This window comes from Haplochromis burtoni, unplaced genomic scaffold (assembly GCF_018398535.1).
Source record: "Haplochromis burtoni strain Fernald_Lab_line unplaced genomic scaffold, NCSU_Asbu1 Contig_1813, whole genome shotgun sequence".
Lineage (NCBI taxonomy): Eukaryota > Metazoa > Chordata > Actinopteri > Cichliformes > Cichlidae > Haplochromis > Haplochromis burtoni.
This window is the reverse complement of record NW_024584174.1, coordinates 1-20580: the sequence shown is the minus strand read 5'-3', so window position 1 is coordinate 20580 and position 20580 is coordinate 1. Positions and strand designations below refer to the sequence as shown.

Genomic DNA, 20580 nt, shown 5'->3' with positions numbered 1-20580 from the left:
TTGAGACCCGCGGGCGAAAGTTCGAATCTCACACGTGTTCGCCCGCTTGCATGCGCTCAGCTTTCTCGATAATCTTCACTGTGCCCTTTCAAATGCAAGCGGTTTAGCTTTTACAACTCTTTTCAGCAGAAAGTTCTGCTTCCTCTGTTGTTTTCAGCAGTTTCCACTACAAACTAAACACAGTTGAACAGCAGCAAAATCACTTCCTTCTTTATTTCTTATGGTTCCTGTTGTTTGACTCTTTTTAAAGTTTAAGTTGCTGTTTAGACTCTTTGCTTTCTCTTTATCTCTGTTTTAGGAATGAGCTCTCTGTAATGTAGGGCATGCGGGTTTCAGTATGAGTAGCTTTAGTCATCTCCCCCAACTTGTATTTACATTTGTTGCCTCCCCCTGTCTTGCTCTATGTTTGTGACTGGACACTTTTACTTCCTTGTCTCGTACATTTTGTCACGTGGTTCTCTTATTTGCTAATCATAAAATGACTAGTTTTGTAAAGATTAGATTTTTAGTGAAGAGTGTCTGTCAGTATTCAGAGGACAGTGTTTCTCAGTCAGAACACATATGAAACCACAAGGACAAATTCAAACAGTAACCACATTTATTGCCGTAAATGTCATTACAATTTCTTTGGAAAGCTATGAGGGATGTAAAAGTGACTTCACGTGGTTTTGGGATATGGTGCATAAAAAAAATGTTGAGAAAATGTCACTCAGCTGTTCTCAAACACAAATTGTTGTGATCGTCATCTTTCAGTTGTGACATATGTTTCAATAGCATACATTTTATAACGGAAAAGTTCAAGAACAATTTCTGTTGTAATTTATGTTCCAGAGTATGAAAACCACTGGCAGATCCACCAAATGTGGTGTCACTGCTGTGTTGTGGAAGCTATCAGAGAAAAGGGCCCTTTAAATCACTATGGTAACAAAGTTACTTTAGTGAGCAGGCAGTGGGTCAATATTGCAGTAGAGATCAGTTGTGTGGGTCATAGGTAGTTGCAGTCTCTGCAATAATGAGTTGGGATGTTTTCATATATTGGATCAGGGTTCACCTGAGGAGGAAGACAAACAACATACTGTGTTATAGGTCATTTTTCTCTTCATTTAAATATTTTTACTTTATTTGCAGGTGTTAATGATACTCTGACCAGCAGGTTTGTGAGGTGACAAAATATAAAGTATAAAATCTGTGAAATTCCTTTGCTATAACAATTATAATTAAGTAAAGTAGAACAAACAAATAGATAAGTAGATTGTGTCGCTCATTAAAATGCAATAAGAAAAAAGAAATACATTGATAAAATGAATCTGAAATTAAAATTATTGAATTCAGATAAATAAAGTGTACATTTAAGCTGTGTTTATATATATTCATAACAGGGATGAACTTCACAGTAAAGTTAGGCTCTTGATGACTGCTTTCAACTGCTGTTTTTTCCAGGGTTGACTAGTTGTAGAGCATCCATTTTTAAAAATTAAAAAAAAAATAAAACCAATCAAACAAAAGTGTCAGAAGCCAATTCTAAACAACTGCAGATAGCAAGACCATCATTTCAAACAGCTGTATATAAGTGTAAGTATATTTTTTTCATGTGTGACCACTTTGCCTAGGCCTCGAGGAAGACCTAAACTGTCACCCTCAGATGAGAGGAAATTAGTTAGGATGTTCAGGAATAACCCAGAAACCACCAAAAATCAAGCCAGCCATAACCTGGAAACTGCTGGAACACTGTCCACAGTGAAAACATGTTTTACACTGTAATGGACTCAGAGGATACTGACAAGAAAGAGCTCCTGCCTCAAAATTAACCCCTTTAAGCTTAACCGAAAATTGTAGCTTCCCATATCTAAACGCCATTTTTTTTTTCTGGAGAACAATTTTGTCGTCAAATGAGACAAAAATTGAGCTATAAATAAAGCATTACAGCCTTACATTAAGCTTTATAGCCTTTTCAAAGCCCCAGCCTCAACCCTATTGGAAATTTGTGGAGTATGCTTAAAAGCCAGGAACACAACAGGAATCCAACAAATGAAGATGAATTCCACTTATATAAAGATAAGTAGTCAAATATACAACCAGAAATATGCCAGACTGTTGTTTATCTTTACTAAAAATGTCTGGCTAAGCTGCAACCCGCTAAAGGACATTTGAACAAATATTATTGGGAGATATGTATCTATTTGAAGCTGTTTGTAAAATCTAAAATCTAAAATAAATGCACTTAGGTGTTTTATAAACTTAATTAAAACACTTTATTCCTGCAATAATACCACGCTTGAAAAACAACAGTTGAAATCAATCATTAAAAACCCCAAATTGCTTTGACATTCATGCCCACAATAAATGTATATATACTTAAAATACCTGATTAAATGATAATTATTGCTAATTATGATAATGATTATAAATAAAAAAGTAAAATAGAATAGAGTTATGTGAACAAAAATAAGGTTGACAATGGGGATTTTTTTTTTTCAATTTCAGCAGCATTGTTTGTGTCTTGTTTTGTACCTGCTGTTTGTTGCCTAGTGTTGCACTTCTTGAAGGCTGGTTTGAAATCCTCTTTTTTCTGATTTGTAAAAAAAGAGCAAATATATATATGTATATATATACATACACACACACATGTGTATACATATACACAACTAAAACAATATCAGATGAATACTATTGATCTGAATGAGATCACACTTTTGCTCACCTAACACACCAGCAGACAATGAAAGGTATTAAAACCAGAAGAGCAGCAGAAACTCCTGCAGCTGCTGGTGTCCATGTTCCTGTGATACTTTGGACAGTGAGAGTCTTTGGAGCAGAGCTGATATCTTTGTTGCTTTTCACAGCACAGGAGTAGCTTCCTGCATCCTCCCTGCTGACTGGGTCTAGGATCAGATGTTTGTTCTGGTTCTCTCTCGGGGTCAGAGGTCGACTGTTCAAGTACCAAATGTAGTTTGTGTTGTCAGTCAGAGGACAGCTGGTACTGCAGGTCAGTGTGACTCTCTGACCCTCTGTCACCACTGCAGAAGGACTCATCTTCACTCTCAGCTCTAAAAGCAAAAATTTAGGGTGAGTGTTATTTTTTTTCTGTGCAAACTTATATTTGTATTCCACTACTGTTTTTTTTATGTGACTTTAAATGTTTTTCTATTAAACTAAAATATGAAAATATTTTGAAATGAGACCTTTATGTTGACAAAAAAATAAATAAATTAAAAAAGCATGTTCAATTATCCAGACAATGTGTTGTTCCAAGTGTTTCCCTTCTGTTTCCACAGTCAGTCATGTCCCCATGTCTATTTCCCTCTGGTCCCCATGTCAAGCCTGTGTTTATCATAATTCCTGTTTCATTTTGACAGCCCCTCATCCTGTGTTCATTGTGTTCAGTTTTGCTTCCCCCATCATAGGGGTCAGGAACCTTTAACACCCAAAGAGCCATTTGGACATGATTTCCACGCAAACAAAAACACTGGGAGCTGCAAATACTTTTTGACGTCTAAAATGAAGATAACACTGAATATATTGTTATTTTACCTGTATGCTTTGTGTAAACAACTAAGCTGTGTTGCTTAAATCTATGAAGTGCTACAGAGAAAATTACTTTTTTATTTATGTAATTAACACATTTTGAACTCTTAAGGAAATATAACAAAAGGAAAGACACCCAGCTGAACTAAAATGATCCAGTAAACAAAAACTGTTGTCAGCCACCACCCTTATATCTCCTTTGGGCTTTTGGAGCCTTGACCTGACTTTTAAAAAAAAAAATTGGAAAAAAGCACTATGCTGCTAAAAGATGAAAAATAGATACTTGCAAAATTCAGCCTAAATATGTATTTTACCTGGTTAATGTGTGTGGCGGGGCGTGGTCTGCAGCGCCGCTGCAGGGGAGGCGGTCACACCTGAGCGGCACCCGCGAGTGTGACGCTTATTTTGAGCAATCAAAAAATAATAGAATATAATTTTATATTTATATTTCAATATCACAATAATTTTCCAATTTAGAACTACAAGTTAAAAAAAAGAACTAACATTAATGAAATACACTTCAGCTAATTACTTAAAAAAATAATTTATTTTCCAAAACCACGCAGAGCCGCACTAAAAGGACTAAAGAACCGCATGCGGCTCCGGAGCCGCAGGTTGCCGACCCCTTCCCAATCCTGTTAGTCAGTATTAGATCGAGACGTATTCAGCAAATAAAGTTTGCTTCCTTTGGTTTATTCCCCTATATTGTTTCTGAGTCCTGTGTTTGGGTCCTGCCTTGGCTGCTGCACAGCTGTACATGACAGCTGTAGATCAAACAAAATAACAGTATCCAGGTTGTTCAAACCTGAACTATAAACACCCAAAGTGAAAGTTGCAACAGGCATGTGAATACATCTTATAGAAAGCAAAAGGCATTTCTCCTGCATAATAAGTAATATTTTCTACAATATTACATGCAATTTTTCTGGAAACATATGAATTCAGTTTTAAATACAGGCCTTTTCCTTGTAATGATGATTTGTAGTGTGACGTTGCCAATTTCACCCAAACTGAATATTTCTTCCACCTCTGCTCCTGTTCAGACATTAATGAGTAAAGTCTGCTGACTGAGGAGTTTAAATTTACCTGTGACAATCAAAAAGACTCCAGGCAGATCAGACTGTGTCCATCTTTTATGATCTCTCTTGAATCTGAATGTGTATCCTCCTGAGTCATTCTTCTTCAGGTTGTTGATGGTCAGGATGTGTTGGTTCTTCATGTTGTCCTGATACTCCACACGACCTGCAGCCTCAATCAGCTCTTCAACTTCCACTTTATCTTTTCTCCATTTTTTACTCCAACATTTAAACTCTGGCTTCATGTTATCAGGATGTGAGTATTCACTTGTGATGTTGACTGAAGATCCTTCCAGAGCACAGATTCTCCTGCTGACATAATTCACTCTCCAGCAGTTTTTATCCTGAACACCTGAAATATAGATGGAAGATTTAAGTTGTTTGATTGGTCTGTGTTTCATTATTAGTTGGCAAAATATATTTAACACTTACAAACTTTCCTTAGATTGAAGATTTGTGTGTGATCTTTAACTGCACAAGAGAATGTGTCTGTTGAAGAGTTATGAGTTGAAAAATGTTGATTCTCATGATAGTTTCTTTTGTTGTGATACCACATGTAGACAGTTTGATCATCAGTCAGATTACAGCTGGTGTTACAGGTCAGTGTGACAAACTCTGAGATGGAAGAAGCTCTTTGAACATGAACCTCTGTTGAAAAAGGATAAACACACTGCTTGTCACTATTTTTGATATAATCATACATCTTATTTAAGACATATACATGTATTGTTGCAACAAATATGATATAAACTTCACCTCTGGGGTAGGTGATGGAGCACGGCTCATCCACTAATGTCTGTTTATAAGAACACATGTTTCCATAAGCATAAGAGAGACTGAAGCATGTCTGTGTGATGGAATCTGAACAAAAAGACAAGATGTTAAATATTTGTACTGAGGTCATTTTCACAGGGTTTAGCTGGAGAGTCTGTAGCAATAACAGTCATGACTCACCCACAGAGACTTGAGGGGCTCTGAGATGCTCGTAGCCTTTGACAGCACAGGAGTATGTGACTGCTTCCTCACTGCTGAGCAGCTCTTGGTACCAGGGAGACCAGTCCTCATAGAGAAACTCTCTGTTCTTGTACCAGATGTAGGCTGCAGGCTTTTCAGTCAGAGGACAGCTGCTGCTGCACATCAGTGTTACTGTCTGTCCCTCTGTGGCAGGAATCACCTTTACCTGCAGCTCTGAGAGGATGATGGAGAACAACTTATACAATGATGTCATTTGGAAAGTAAGTAATAAGTAAAAGTCACTGTACCTGTAACTACTTGTAGAGTAATTCTGTTGAACCAACAGCGTCCTGGATTCTCTGCAGTCTTCATACAGCAGTAAGCGTTTGCATCACTCTCTCTTAGATCATTGATGGTTAAAGTTGGGTTTTTCTCTTCAGACATGTTGTATGTTACACGTTGTCCATCCACAGAGAGCTCACTCTGAACATACTTGTAACCATCCCAGTCTATAGTGAACCATTTTCTGTTTGAAGTCAGATGTTGATGTGAGCAGTGCAGATCCACTGATGAACCTTTGAAAGCACAGATCCTGGTTTCTCCTCCATTAACACCTTTAACACAAACTTTTATTAGCAAACGGATTTATTGTCTTATCACCTGTCGTTTTTTTCTATCCTTAGAATGTAAATAAGTAAATTATTTTTAGGTATCTTTTTACAAGGATGTATAAATAATTACTCATACCTGAAATGTAGAAGATGAAACAGAGGAACACATATCGAAAACCTGTCAGCAACATGTTGGTTGGAGACCAGCGTGGAAGCATAACGTTGACAATAAATATAAAAGTAGACGCGATTTACTCACATTTCAAAATTGCTTGAAAAACAGAAGGGCTCGCCTGACTGTTTTATGTTCAGTGGTTTGGCACACATAGCACCTTTGAAACTAGACATGAACGTCCTTCCTCTGTGGTTCTTTTGTTCTCTGCAGGAAGTGCAATGTGGTTTAGTTGTCTTACCCTTGAATATTTCAGATGTTCAGGTAACTTTCAGTTCTCAATAAAGTGTTAATATTATTCCCCTATATATATATTTATATATTTATGTGCTGTGTGTATGTCAGGCTCCCACCTAATGGAGTGATGTGATATAATGAAACATTCAGTCCTAACTCATGTCAAAATGTTTATACAAACATTATTACAAGGCATGTTAAAATAATAATAATAATAATGATGATGATATTATAAATGATCATAATCATAATAATAACAATAATAAAAATGGTGGCCATTTTGAAAACATCAGCATTATTAAGGATCCATCTAGCTTGTTCTACTCTTCAGCAGTTTGTGGTCTGCCCAGCGTAGGTTGCTATTATCACAGCACATGATCTCAGCAGCAGTTTGTGCTGCTGAGATCATGGACATTTGGTTAGTGCAGGTTATGTTTCCCATAATATTCTGCACTGTTTCTTTATATTATCTTTAAGTTAGCATGCAAAAAGACCAGTTTTGTTTTCTAGAAAGTGATTGTGATCACATGTTCTGTTTTGGCTACATTGTTACAGGTTAGTTGGCTGTGTACTGTCATACTGACATCTGTATTTGCAATTGTCATACTTTGTAAATCCAAAATTTCAATACAGTTTACATACACACATAAACACATAATGAACATGGACAAAATGTGTATGGTCTCAGCTGTCATGTGCAGGTATCCACATTCAAATTGGATAAAGGGTTTAGGAGTTTCAGCTCCCTAACATGTGACACCTTCTTATTAAATGAACCAAAGGTATTTGAACATATGACTCAAAGTGTTTTTACATGTTGAGGTTTGATGATTTTATTATGACATATATATTCCTGTATACACTAGACATGTTATCATAGTTACTTTCATAAATTGTGTGTAATCACACACACATTTGCATTAGTTTTCCTTACTGGTAAACCTTAATCAAAATCTCAATCACCATTCTTTTCTCCTGACAGACAACCACCACATTCCTTGATGAGGAGCAGCTGTGCAGGATCTGAAACAAGGCTACCAACTGATTTTAAAATTCCCAATAAATAGTCAATAAATATTTAAACTTCTTGTGTGCAAATCCATGCTTAAAGTGCAGTGCTAAATAAAGTGCTTGATAAGGTGCTTTTAATAAAGTGAAAGGTATGCTCTAAAGTGCTATACAGATAATATAATATAATTAAAGCTGCAAGCAGCGTTATGAGGGCCCTCGCACCCTGGCGTGTCAAGCCACGCCCAAAACCTAATACCAGCATGTCCGATCTGATGTGACATTGATGGATTTCATGCATTTAACCACCAGCTAACATTTCATCTTATTCAACCAGGATTATAGTCGTCCCACTAGGTGGCGCTCTAACCATTATGTACAAATGGCATAACAAACATATCCGAGCTCGAGTCTAATCATGCCTACGACCTTTGGGAGAGATTGGACATTGTGTTTTCGAGTGACAGCAGATTACTGCTTTTTGGCGAGTGATTGAAACTCCACATGCCGCCATGACCACCCCGTTTCCCTGAACGTAAAAAGCTTCGCAATTTAACATCACAAAGGTCTTTAGATTCCACACACAGGAAATCGCATCAATCTGATGAAATCCCTTGGAGGAGTTCGTCAAAGAACGGTGCCTGAAAAGAGGGGAAAATGTCGCCAAAATTACACATTAATTTTAAAATGGCTGACTTCCTGTTGGATTTGGGATATTGCTCCAAGAGACTTTTTTGTACATCTTGATCTCTCCTATAACCTTCCCAGATTTCAGACTCATACATAAAACACAGAGCAGGGGCTGATGATTTGAAAGTTTGTAGGGGGCGCTGTGGAGCCATTTTGCGCTATTCAAGGAAGGTGATCACATAACAACAAAGCCTTCGTCCCATTGGAGGTGTGGGCCAAATTTCAAGCCTCTATAAACTTTCCAAGCCCCTCAAAAGCCACTTCATCTTTCATGGTGAACCGCGTTGCCACCAGGGTGCGCCGTTCAGTTTAAAGTCACAATTTTTGCACTGAAGCATCACGAGGGACTGATGGTGATATTCACCGCTTTTGAGGTGGCCACGATGAACCTGTGAAAATCAGTACAACAAAATTAAAGCCATGACATTTCCTGTTGCCACTAGGTGGCGCTGTCCGTATTTCCGACAATGGGCACATCAATCTGTTCAGGGCGGGTCTGACATCATGCCTGTAAAGTCTGGTACTGATCAGACTGGATTTCATTGAGTTATACTAATTTGTTTCTTCATGGCGTGACATCAAAGTTCGCCATGCTGCTGGGGTCACACCCTTTCGCGAAAAGTCACAGTTTTCACTGTAACCCAAGACCAACTCCTTAAGGCTTTCCTGGAGAAATTTGAGGCTGCAGATGTCACCCATCACTATACTGTACCCCAAAGTGTAAAACATGACATTTCCTGTTCCCACTAGGTGGCGCTGTCCTTGATGTCAAATATGGCAGTTGAAATATGTTCAGGGGTGGAGCCTTATCATATGTGTGCTCTTTGGTCCAGATCGGACAATGTATGAGGGAATGAGAGGCAATAAGATTTTCATGGCGAGTCATCGAAATTCGCCGTGGCGCCACGGCCTCACCGTATTGTGAAAACTCAAAAGCTCCGCAATTTAACATGGCCCAGGTGTGTAGTTGACACTGACCAAAGATGAAGCTTATACGACCAAATCCCAAGGAGGAGTTCGAAAAAGTTCGAGGCATGGAAATGGCAAAATTAGAGCCAAAATGTCACCTTCACTTCTAAATTGCGGACTTCCTGTTGGGTTTGCGTCAATGGGCCCACAGACTTTTTTGTTCGTCTTGGCATGATACACATGTGTGCCAAATTTCATACATGTAGCTCAAACGATGTGGTCGTAGGGCTGCATTTAACAAGGCATAGGTGGCGCTCTAGAGCCATTTCCCAGTGCTCATATGTAAAACCATTAAAATACAAAATTTTTCACCAGACCTGGCATGTGTGCAAAATTTCATGAGTTTTTGAGCATGTTTAGGCCCTCAAAAAGGCCCTTGTTTTGCCTGAATAATAATAATAATAAGAAACGGAGCAGATACAATAGGGCCTTCGCACTCTCGGTGCTCGGGCCCTAATTAAGTAAGGGAGTCCTCTTCCTTACACATATATACTCATATATACTATGCATACTCACAATGAAGTCTTTATATAGTGGAGTCACTGTATTAAGCAGTTAACCTGCATACTCAAATCACAGGACCCATATATTTAGGTTAAATATATCTACCATAGTATTAAGGAATGATTTGTGCCACTTGTTGTATAAACACACGTTGATTAGTACTGTTTAAAAATGTAACAATGAGGATCGGTAAGAAACTTTTGATAGTATTATGGCCAACTGTGATTAGTCCAACAAAGGGAAGTGCCAATTTAGCTTGGCACTGCTAAAGTATGTGCATATGTGGCACCCTGAGTATTTTGAGCATTAAGAACAAGTCTCAGATGTGTTCCTTATGTGTTCGTGCCCACCCCCCATCATCTTTTTTTGCTATTTGTTGTGACAATAGTTTGCATCATAACACAGAGCGAAAAGCTCATTTGCTCCCACCTGATGTGATGTTAGGGCGATATTTAGTTTCGCCAGTAGGTGGCAGTGGCGGCTCAGCCAAACGGGTAACTGGCAAAATAATCCTTCACAAAAGTAACGCAGGCCAGTTATTACAATGGAAGCCGCCAGTAACACTGAATTGTTTTGCTGTGTTTCAGGTGAGAGCAATATACGAGAACTACATACATTTATGTAAAGTTGATGCTTATTTAACATGTTTGGAGTGTAATTCTTGTTTATATGGTGTTTAATGTGAGCGAATAAGGGAGTTGTTTCACGTTATCTGTGGGTAATGCTAGTAACATTTGTGCGCTAGCTAAGTCATGTTAGCCTCCTGCATTAATCTCTGTAACCGTGTTGTTCCATCAGTAAGGTGAAAGGAAACTGTTAGCTGGTTTCAGTTAAAGTTATAGGAAATAGACCAGCCAGTACATGTTATGTTGTCTATTGTTTACTGGTCATTTTCTCTGTGTGTTAAGGGCTGATTAATACATGGCCATTACACGTAATGCTACAAAAGTAACGCAGGCCAGTTATTACAATGGAAGCCGCCAGTAACACTGAATTGTTTTGCTGTGTTTCAGCGCAATAAATCTTCATGTGCACCTGAATGAACCCTGTCGTCCTTCAGTGTGTAACACATAGGACCCTTCTCGTTATGCAGCTGCCTTTGACTGTGCAGCAGAAACATGCAGCTGTGCTTAACTGGACTGCTGTGTAGCCCTTTAACCAGCTGTACAACAGAAGCATGTAGCTGTTTGGATAGCTGTAAAGCAAAGGCCTGCAGCCCTTTCTGGGGCCGTGACACAAATGCATACAGCTCTTTAAATGACGGTAAAGCCGAAGTGTACAGTCCTTTCAATATCCTTATAAGCAAATATACCTGGCCTTTGCAGGGCATGTACCTGGAATTCTGGTTCTTGCCTCAAACACCAGAAGCGAACAAGTAAACCCTCACTCAGCATGGATAGCAGTTTATGTCTGGCATGCGCGCCCAACAAAATTCTTGAATGGATTAACTGATTAACTGCTTTTCTGCAGACTTTCAGACTCACTTTGGCCATGGAACTGTCAAAGTGACCCAGTACAATGATGGATGAGAGACTGGTTTGCAAGAAGTTATGGTGTAGGGTCGTGTATATCATAAGTGGAAGATGAAAAGAAAAAACAAAGGATGAAAGGTGTAACAGTGCGGCCCTTAGCGGCTGGAAACACAGTGAGATGGACCAAGGCAAGTGTAGTGGAACAAAAAGTATTTATTTGCTATACAGCTCTCCTTAACTCATCGAGCTTCTTCACAGCACAAATCCCCCCTCTCCAATGACAACTGGCAGCCTTAAATATGTTCAGCTGTCAGACTAACCCAGGGGTGGGCAATCTCAGGCTACGTCCACACGTACCCGGGTATTTTGGAAAATGCAGATTTTTCTATGCGTTTGCACCTTTCGTCCACACGTAAACAGCGTTTTTCGGTCACTGAAAACGTAGATTCTAAAAACGCCTGCCAGGGTGGATATTTTCGAAAACTCAGTTTTTGCATTTACGTGTGGACGAGAAAAACTGAGAAAACGCAGCGTCAAAGGTGTGCACTTTTTTTGACGTCACACTGTGCGCCACGTTATTGTTTCGGTGAAATGAATTTCTACAATACTGTTAATTCTACTCTCTGCAGTGTTTAAATGCTTACATATACACACAGTTACTGTCCCTCCACACATACAACTCGGTTCTGCTTCTATGCCCCAGCTTTGTTTACTATTTCCCACCGAGGCTTCTAGACTTCTGATTGGCCAACATTTCTACACGGTTAGGAATATATCGCCACCTGTTGCTTTGGCATGTTCCTAGCAGCGTTTTCCTTCATTTCTGCGTTTACGTGTGGACGGGATTATTTTTTAAAATGAAAACGGAAAATCTCAGTTTTCAAAAATACCCGTGTACGTGTGGACGTAGAGTTAGTCCACGAGGGCCGGTGTCCCTGCAGGTTTTAGATGTGTCCTCAAACCAACACAGCTGATTTAAATGGCTAAATTAGCTCCTCAACATGTCCTGAAGTTCTCCAGAGGCCTGGTAACGAACTAATCATGTGATTCAGGTGTGTTGACCCAAGGTGAGATCTAAAACCTGGACACCGGCCCTCAGGCCTTGAATTCCACCCCTGTCACAGACTTAACCATTATTCCACTCTCAGGTAAATTCTTAAATCCCAACCTTCCACCACAGTATACAATATATCAATTAGAATAAATAAATACATAAATACATTTCACATTTACATATTAATAAATATTTCACACTTTAATGTTACACCAAACCCAATATTATAAAAACCCAGAAACCCAAGCACAAAAAGATTCACCACACTCTCTTTACCAATGGTCTCTCCCGGAACCTTTAAATGGTGTCTGGACCCCCGGGGAAACATTTGCCCAAACACCTTGAAGAGGACACAGGCAAGAAAGGTGAATAATAATGGATTGGATTTATATAGCGCTTTTCAAGGCACCCAAAGCACTTTACAATGCCACTATTCATTCACTCTCACATTCACACACTGGTGGAGGCAGCTACGGTTGTAGCCACAGCTGCCCTGGGGCAGACTGACAGAAGCGAGGCTGCCATATCGCGCCATCGGCCCCTCTGGCCAACACCAGTAGGCGGTAGGGTAAAGTGTCTTGCCCAAGGACACAACGACCAGGACAGAGAGCCGGGGATCGAACCGGCGACCTTCCGGTTACAGATGTGCTTCCCAACCCCCTGAGCCACAGTCACCCACGTGATGAGTAATCATTATCTTACAAACACTTATTTGCACCACTTTTATTCCTAGATTTCACACACACATTTGCATTAGTTTTCCTTACTGGTAAACCTTAATCACAATCTCAATCACCATTCTTCTCTCCTGACAGACAACCACCACATTCCTTGATGAGGAGCAGCTGTGCAGGATCTGAAATAAGGCTACCAACTGATTTTAAAATTCCCAATAAATAGTCAATAAATATTTAAACTTCTTGTGTGCAAATCCATGCTTAAAGTGCAATGCTAAATAAAGTGCTTGATAAGGTGCTTTTATTTTCGCTAGTCAGGTTAAACAAACCCCAGCAGCTGTCTATTGTACTAAAATAAAAAATAAAGGCTAAATAAAGTGCTTTATAAAGCACTTTATTTAGCATTGCACTTTAAGCAGGTGCTTTAAATAAAGTGAAAGGTGTGCTCTAAAGTGCTATACAGATAATATAATATAAATGAATGTAGTAAGGGAGTCCTCTTCCTTACAAAAGGATATCCAGTGACGGGAGGGGAGGATCACTGTCCCTATATAAGGTACATCCAATCTGCATTGGGTCTCTCTCTCTCTTCTGCCTCTGCTGCTTTGTTCCTGTCAGTCTTTGTCTGTATTTTCTGTTCGTGCTTTAAGGCTCTGCTCCGCGCGGTTGCCTCACTTTTTTGTTTGCTTGCTTTCTATGTGTTCCAGTGTTCCAGAGAATCATTATGAGTGATTTGAATTTAATTGGATCTGAATTTTTGAATTTATCGGCTTCAAAACACAAGGATCTGAGGAGTTCTGCAGGTTTTTTTTATTTTATTTTTTTAGCAAAATCGGTTTTTATTTTGCTCTCTTCTAGGCTCCGGCAGCTACTGAGTCCTGTTCTCAATATGCGTACTTGTGCGTACTTGCGTTCTCGTGTACTCGTGATACGTCATCAGTCGGAGACCAAGTACTGTTCCAATTCAAAGTACGCATCAAGCCGAGAACGCGAAAAAGTCCCGGATGTGTTCTCGCTCCGCCTGTTTTATCGAGCATGCATCGGTGGTGACTTGTGTGGACTTGGTACAGCTAAATATCCCAGAATGCATTTCGTCCAAAACTCAAACGCGGCAATGGCGGACGAGCGGGCTAAAAACTTTTAAATATTACTCTTTCTGGGTCACAAAATAAACTTTTAAGTTATTTTCAAGCGAGAATGTAGCTGTGTAAACTTCAAATATCTGCTCGATTTATCAAGATATCATATATTTCCAAACGTGCTCCGACGTTTTCGGAGACGTCTGTGACCCGCCAGCTCCATAGCAGACAGCGAGGTCGAGGATCACTAGAGCCGGCGAGAACAGCGGACTCCCGGCACATCGTTTTCAACCCCCCCGCGGTCTTTTCGCTACTCAGGTTAAACAAACCCCAGCAGCTGTCTATTGTACTAAAATAAAAAATAAAGGCGTTCTAACATCTCACCTGCTTGTTTTTATTAAGACATACATGTACACTATTTTTATTAATAGAGATTTCGCTACTGAGGTTAAACATGATATATAAGTCACTTAGATCACTTCTAAATGTTAATGTTTGGATTATTTTAGTGTTCTTATCTGGTCTCGCCGAGAACGCGAGTACATACTTGCCAGTACAGTACAGTACCAGTGGCAAAAAGCAGTGCTAGGTGGTAATACGCTGTCTAACAGCTTGGATAGACTCCAGCCCCTCCTCAAAACTAAAATGGATGGATGGAGTATGGCGTCTGGAATAATATTATAAAATTGTCTAGGAACGAACTCAAACATCTAAAATCGTAAAAATGCTTCACATCAAAACTAGACTATCTAAAATCAACAAATGTAAAACTATACAAATGTGTTTAATATATAGCTCTGAATGAATTCTGCAATTTTGCATTGTGACAATATCACGGGCTATAATGCAGGGAGATTCGCAAACATGTCAGTGTCCTCTGCTATAACAGCACATCTATACACACGAGGGGCATCCCCACAGCAAACATTACAGCTGTTGTATCCCTTCTTTCTTGGAGCTATATTGTTTTTACACCCTCTCATTGTGTGTAATTGCTCTCAATGTCAGAAGAGGGAGACAAAAGGCAGATTAACTTTTACTATGATTTTTTTTTTTTTTACATGACCATGAATTATTACATTAACACGAGTAACATACAAAGCCAATCAAACTGGCTAATCTAGTTATGTTGAATACAGAAAAAAAAAGTATAAATGTGAAATATAGATTCAAGTACAACACACAAAAATTTAAATGAGAGGTGCAGAGGTTTGTTAAAAGGCTTGTTCGCCGCAGTGTACGTCTGCAGGTCTTTAAGTGTCATCTGTTTCTGTTGAAATGACAACAGATTCTCCATCAGAGCTCGTTTCATGTCTAAACTTCACAGCAGCGTAATCAGCATGCTGCTCTTCTCTTGGCTGAAGTGGCTCTATGGTGGAAAAAAGAGGATCTGTGTGGTTTTTGAAGAAGTGAACTTTGCTGTAGAGGACTTCATCCTCCGCCTGTGGCTGAGCTAAGACGTCTTCACACGCAGGATCAGGATTTAGCTAAGAACAAAAAGCGATACATCATAATTCACTTAAAGATTTGACTCCTTTGACTCTGTAAGACAGATCATTCAGTATGAAAATGTGTTTTCCAACTCCACAGTAATCTTTACCTCCACTATGTTGTTTGATGTTTCGTTTGTGGAAGACTGACTCGTAGTCCTCTTTTTTCTGATTATTGAAAGTAATAAACAGAAAAAATAAGTGAGTTCATGCCAGAGATAAAATGTTGTCACTTTGAATCAAACACACTGTTGCTTACCTAATCAAAAAGAAGAAAAAGAGAAGTATTGAAACCAGAACTATTACAGAAACTCCTCGTGTCCTTCCTGTGATACTTTGGACAGTGAGAGTCTTTGGAGCAGAGCTGATATCTTTGTTGCTTTTCACAGCACAGGAGTAGCTTCCTGCATCCTCCCTGCTGACTGGGTCTAGGATCAGATGTTTGTTCTGGTTCTCTCTCGGGGTCAGAGGTCGACTGTTCAAGTACCAAATGTAGTTTGTGTTGTCAGTCAGAGGACAGCTGGTACTGCAGGTCAGTGTGACTCTCTGACCCTCTGTCACCACTGCAGAAGGACTCATCTTCACTCCCAGCTCTGAAAGAGGAACATTAATAATGACAGATGTTATATGTTAAGATGAAACATTACACAATTGCAACATGTGCTAGAGACTGAATCTGAGTGAGTTAAGCCAAAAAGCAGACTCTATAACCCCCCATGCACTGATAAAATCTAACATTGACTTAAGTTCTGTACTTTTATGACATTTACGAGGGAATAGTTGCTTTTTTAAACTCCACTCCATGTACAGTGTATGACAGCCTGAGTTAATATTTACTTAAAGGTTTATCCTACCGTTTCCTCCTGCCTGTCCAGTTGCTTCTTTTTTTGTGGGTCTCCGCCTTGACTTTTGTCTTCAGTAACTGAAACTTGCATTGTGCTTTGGGTCTTTATGTCATGATCCTTGGTTTTATACTCAGTGTTTTCTGTGTTGGACTCAGTTGCCTTTTAAAAAAAATATATATTTTCTGTCTGACTTCGTTCTAGTTTTAGTTTAAACATTACATTTGCTTATGTTCAGTCGTAAATCTTGTGTTGTATTCAAGATTTCTTTGTTAGATATTCTCAAGTTTTTCCTGCCCTCCTATGTTCTCTTTGCCTCGTCTGTGTTTCTTTTCTGTTTCCTATGTTTCCCATGTTTAGTCAGTTTTAACTTTGTGTTTAATTTGCCCTGTCTAGTTTGTGTTTCAGTCAGTGTTAGTCTCCTGATTTATTTTGATAGTTTTTTGTCCTGTGTGTAGTGTTCAGTTTTGCTTCCATTGTCATTGGGCTGACTTATTTGACCTGTGCATTGTTTTGCCCAGTTGTGTATTTCCTGTCGGCTAGTCAGTGTCTGTGTTTCAGTTAGTTTACTCAAGCTGTGCTCTGCTTCTAATTTTATTTCAATCTGAGACCCATCTCCACAGTGACATCTGCTGGCCAAATTGACTATCGCCACAAATTGATAATGCTGTTTTGTGAAACAATGATGCAGACAAGCACAATTCTAAACAAAAATACTTATTAAACCAGACTGTCAATGATGGTGAATAACACATGTTTTGGAGAAATCCCCACACAAACATTGCAAAAAAGTAAAGTAAAGTAAAACATATAGAGAAAAAGTTGCTGTATTTAATCTAATAATCACAAGTTTTCAGCTGTTTTTGTCTCAGTCATCTTTGTTTTTTACTCACAGGACTCAGACTCTGGATGTGTTATCACATTTTTAATTTTGTATGAGGCTCCTAGCTGCCACCTGGCTCTGAGGGTATTGTTAACAAGTGACGGGAGAAGAGAGCAGGAGATCAACAGACAGATTGGTGCTGTGGCTGCAGTGATGCAGACCCTGCACCAGTCTGTTGTGGTAAAGAGAGAGCTGAGAGAGCTTAGCGAAGCTCTCAATTTACTATTAAAACTACGTCCCTACCCTCACCTATGGTCAGCAGCTGTGAGTAGTGACCAAACGATTGAGATCCCGGTTACAAGCGGCAGAAATGAGCTTCCTCTGAAGGGTGGCTGGCCTCTCCCTTAGAGATAGGGTGAGAAGTTCAGTCATCCGGGAGGGTCTCAGAGTACAGCCACTGCTGCTTCACATCGAAAGGAGCCAGTTGTCCCATCGGGAGGAGGCCCTGGGGCGGACCCAGGACACGCTGAAGAGATTGCATCTCTTAGCTGGTCTGGGAACACCTTGGTGTTCCCCTGGACAAGCTGGAGGAGGTGGCTGGATGGATGCATAAGAGTTTGTGTCAGGTAAGGTTTACACACTGTCAATCAACGGTAGAAGGGGGCGTAGCTTTAGCTTTTATTTTTAATAATTAAAAACTACTTAAAAGAAAATACTAAATGTCTTTTCCTTCTTTAAAAAAAGTTAACATTTATCAAAATTTTGTTGGTGAATTGTAACACTCCAATTCATGCACATCTTTAAACCATCCTCTGCTGAGGATGACCTCTGAACTTTCCTTAACTTTATACTGCTGTGAGTCAGAGCTGAAAACTGTTTTATTTTCTTCTTGAAAGCAGAGGTGTTTCAAGAAGTGTTTGTTTTTATATTTAACAGCAATCAAGAAAATATTGATGAGTATTATTTTCTTTTATAAACAGAAGCTGTAGTATCAAAACAGTAATTCAATAAATAGAAATAGTTCTGAAGCAGCAGGTATGCCACCTGTCGAAACTGTGGTGAAGGGTAGTTTGTCTGAACACCTTTGGACCCTGTTAGGTATTTTAGTACCATGGGAGCATTTACTGGATATTGTTTTATAGTGACATTATACAGGAAAACTCTGTCATTCAATAAGGCCCCTTTGTTTTAGTTATTTTTCTCTTTGACCCAAGAATTGATGTGTGAGAATCACAGGCTGGTACAAGGTTGAAATACCACAGAGATCACTCCCTCAGCTACATTAGTTTCTAAATCTCTTAGGAGACGCCTGTTGAAGGCCAAATGGTTTGTTTCAGAATTCACTAATGAAAGAACTCTTTATTTCGTGCCTTGAAAATATGTCGCTGAGATAATCACAATTGTAGCTGAACTGATACACTACACAAAGGATGCTTCTTCACCCAAGGGCAGGAAGACGCTCCCTTATCTTGGTCTGTACTGGTTTAAACTGATAATCTGCTGTCTCATGAATTTTACCCTCTATATAAACTGTTGTACTTGTGAATAAAGTTGAGTCACTTTGGGAAGACAATCTGAAGCAGTCTCTGTTTTCTTGTTCTCCCAAGCTGCTCCCGAGCTCGTACTAACACGCTGAATGGCATGCTTGAATGTTACTTGAGAATATATTTGACTGTGTTACAGACTAAGGGACAATCTCTGCTGTAGGTGAAGGTACATTCTCTGCTGATAGACGTCCACGCCTCGAAGGAAGTCGATCCACGGATTAGGCCCTGGAAGCCGTTTCCTTCAGACCCGACTGTATATAATATTAAAACTATTATGATTATCTACAATAGAAGCCAACTTTTACTTTTGATACTTTAACTAAAGTTATGTTTCATAAAATGCACATGATTTTAATTAAAAGCAAACTTTTTCATTGTAAGGGAATATTTTAACATTGTTAAAGAACAAAGAAGGCTCTGAATATTTCTTCCACCTCTGCTCCTGTTCAGACATTAATGAGTAAAGTCTGCTGAGTGAGGAGTTTAGATTTACCTGTGACAATCAAAAAGACTCCAGGCAGATCAGACTGTGTCCATCTTTTATGATCTCTCTTGAATCTGAATGTGTATCCTCCTGAGTCATTCTTCTTCAGGTTGTTGATGGTCAGGATGTGTTGGTTCTTCATGTTGTCCTGATACTCCACACGACCTGCAGCCTCAATCAGCTCTTCAACTTCCACTTTATCTTTTCTCCATTTTTTACTCCAACATTTAAACTCTGGCTTCATGTTATCAGGATGTGAGTATTCACTTGTGATGTTGACTGAAGATCCTTCCAGAGCACAGATTCTCCTGCTGACATAATTCACTCTCCAGCAGTTTTTATCCTGAACACCTGAAATATAGATGGAAGATTTAGAAGTTGTTTGATTGGTCTGTGTTTCAGCGCTTGAGTTCATTAATATATGGCAAAATAAACATAGTTTGTTTTAACACTTACAAACTTCCTGAGATTGGAATTTAACCTTGTTTGATTGGTCTGTGTTTCAGCGCTTGAGTTCATTATTATATATAAAAAATATTTAACACTTACAAACTTCCTTAGATTGGAGATGTTTGTGAGCCTTTAACTGTACAAGAGAATGTGCCTGTTGAAGATTTTTGAGTTGAATAATGTTGATTCTCATGATGATTTTGTTTGTTGTGATACCACATGAAAACAGTTTGATCATCAGTCAGGTTACAGCTGGTGTTACAGGTCAGTGTGACAAACTCTGAGATGGAAGAAGCTCTTTGAACATGAACCTCTGTTGAAAAAGGATAAACACACTGCTTGTCACTATTTTTGATATAATCATACATCTTATTTAAGACATATACATGTATTGTTGCAACAAATATGATATAAACTTCACCTCTGGGGTAGGTGATGGAGCACGGCTCATCCACTAATGTCTGTTTATAAGAACACATGTTTCCATAAGCATAAGAGAGACTGAAGCATGTCTGTGTGATGGAATCTGAACAAAAAGACAAGATGTTAAATATTTGTACTGAGGTCATTTTCACAGGGTTTAGCTGGAGAGTCTGTAGCAATAACAGTCATGACTCACCCACAGAGACTTGAGGGGCTCTGAGATGCTCGTAGCCTTTGACAGCACAGGAGTATGTGACTGCTTCCTCACTGCTGAGCAGCTCTTGGTACCAGGGAGACCAGTCCTCATAGAGAAACTCTCTGTTCTTGTACCAGATGTAGGCTGCAGGCTTTTCAGTCAGAGGACAGCTGCTGCTGCACATCAGTGTTACTGTCTGTCCCTCTGTGGCAGGAATCACCTTTACCTGCAGCTCTGAGAGGATGATGGAGAACAACTTATACAATGATGTCATTTGGAAAGTTATTAATGAGTATT

The 20580-nt window shown here is 39.3% G+C and overlaps 3 protein-coding genes across 3 annotated transcripts; all 3 read right to left on the bottom strand.

Annotated features, from left to right (window-relative positions):
- Positions 1-605: 605 nt before the first annotated feature.
- LOC121813507 (sialoadhesin-like) lies at positions 606-4953 on the bottom strand. Its single transcript, XM_042217315.1, has 4 exons — positions 4612-4953; positions 2702-3047; positions 2512-2569; positions 606-1051 (listed from the first exon to the last, which is right to left on the bottom strand). Exons 1-4 carry the CDS (start codon positions 4844-4846, stop codon positions 986-988), a joined length of 705 nt encoding a protein of 234 aa, XP_042073249.1. The 5' UTR covers positions 4847-4953; the 3' UTR covers positions 606-985.
- On the bottom strand, positions 4924-6461 carry LOC102289703. The gene is made up of 6 exons (XM_042217314.1): positions 6303-6461; positions 5864-6169; positions 5556-5789; positions 5358-5462; positions 5038-5249; positions 4924-4953 (listed from the first exon to the last, which is right to left on the bottom strand). Exons 1-6 carry the CDS (start codon positions 6382-6384, stop codon positions 4924-4926), a joined length of 969 nt encoding a protein of 322 aa, XP_042073248.1. The 5' UTR covers positions 6385-6461.
- An 8266-nt stretch (positions 6462-14727) lies between these two features.
- On the bottom strand, positions 14728-20559 carry LOC121813508 (carcinoembryonic antigen-related cell adhesion molecule 21-like). Its single transcript, XM_042217316.1, has 7 exons — positions 20284-20559; positions 20086-20190; positions 19764-19977; positions 19224-19565; positions 15778-16111; positions 15629-15686; positions 14728-15515 (listed from the first exon to the last, which is right to left on the bottom strand). The coding sequence occupies exons 3-7, from the start codon at positions 19900-19902 to the stop codon at positions 15282-15284; spliced, it is 1107 nt and encodes a 368-aa protein (XP_042073250.1). The 5' UTR covers positions 19903-19977; positions 20086-20190; positions 20284-20559; the 3' UTR covers positions 14728-15281.
- Positions 20560-20580: the final 21 nt, after the last annotated feature.

Bases quoted from the DNA above. Each gene is read 5' to 3' on its own strand.
- LOC121813507 (XM_042217315.1), bottom strand. From the start codon at position 4,846: ATGAAGCCAGAGTTTAAATGTTGGAGTAAAAAATGGAGAAAAGATAAA. The intron at 3,048-4,611 runs GTAAATTTAAAC...TTTTGCTTTTAG, and splicing joins AGTCTTTTTGATTGTCACAG to AGCTGAGAGTGAAGATGAGT. The intron at 2,570-2,701 runs GTGAGCAAAAGT...TTTACAAATCAG, and splicing joins ATTGTCTGCTGGTGTGTTAG to AAAAAAGAGGATTTCAAACC.
- LOC102289703 (XM_042217314.1), bottom strand. From the start codon at position 6,384: ATGCTTCCACGCTGGTCTCCAACCAACATGTTGCTGACAGGTTTTCGA. The intron at 6,170-6,302 runs GTATGAGTAATT...TTTGTGTTAAAG, and splicing joins TTTCATCTTCTACATTTCAG to GTGTTAATGGAGGAGAAACC. The intron at 5,790-5,863 runs GTACAGTGACTT...TCATCCTCTCAG, and splicing joins TACTCTACAAGTAGTTACAG to AGCTGCAGGTAAAGGTGATT.
- LOC121813508 (XM_042217316.1), bottom strand. From the start codon at position 19,902: ATGATCAAACTGTTTTCATGTGGTATCACAACAAACAAAATCATCATG. The intron at 16,112-19,223 runs GTAAATCTAAAC...TTCCTCTTTCAG, and splicing joins AGTCTTTTTGATTGTCACAG to AGCTGGGAGTGAAGATGAGT. The intron at 15,687-15,777 runs GTAAGCAACAGT...TTCAATAATCAG, and splicing joins TTTTTCTTCTTTTTGATTAG to AAAAAAGAGGACTACGAGTC.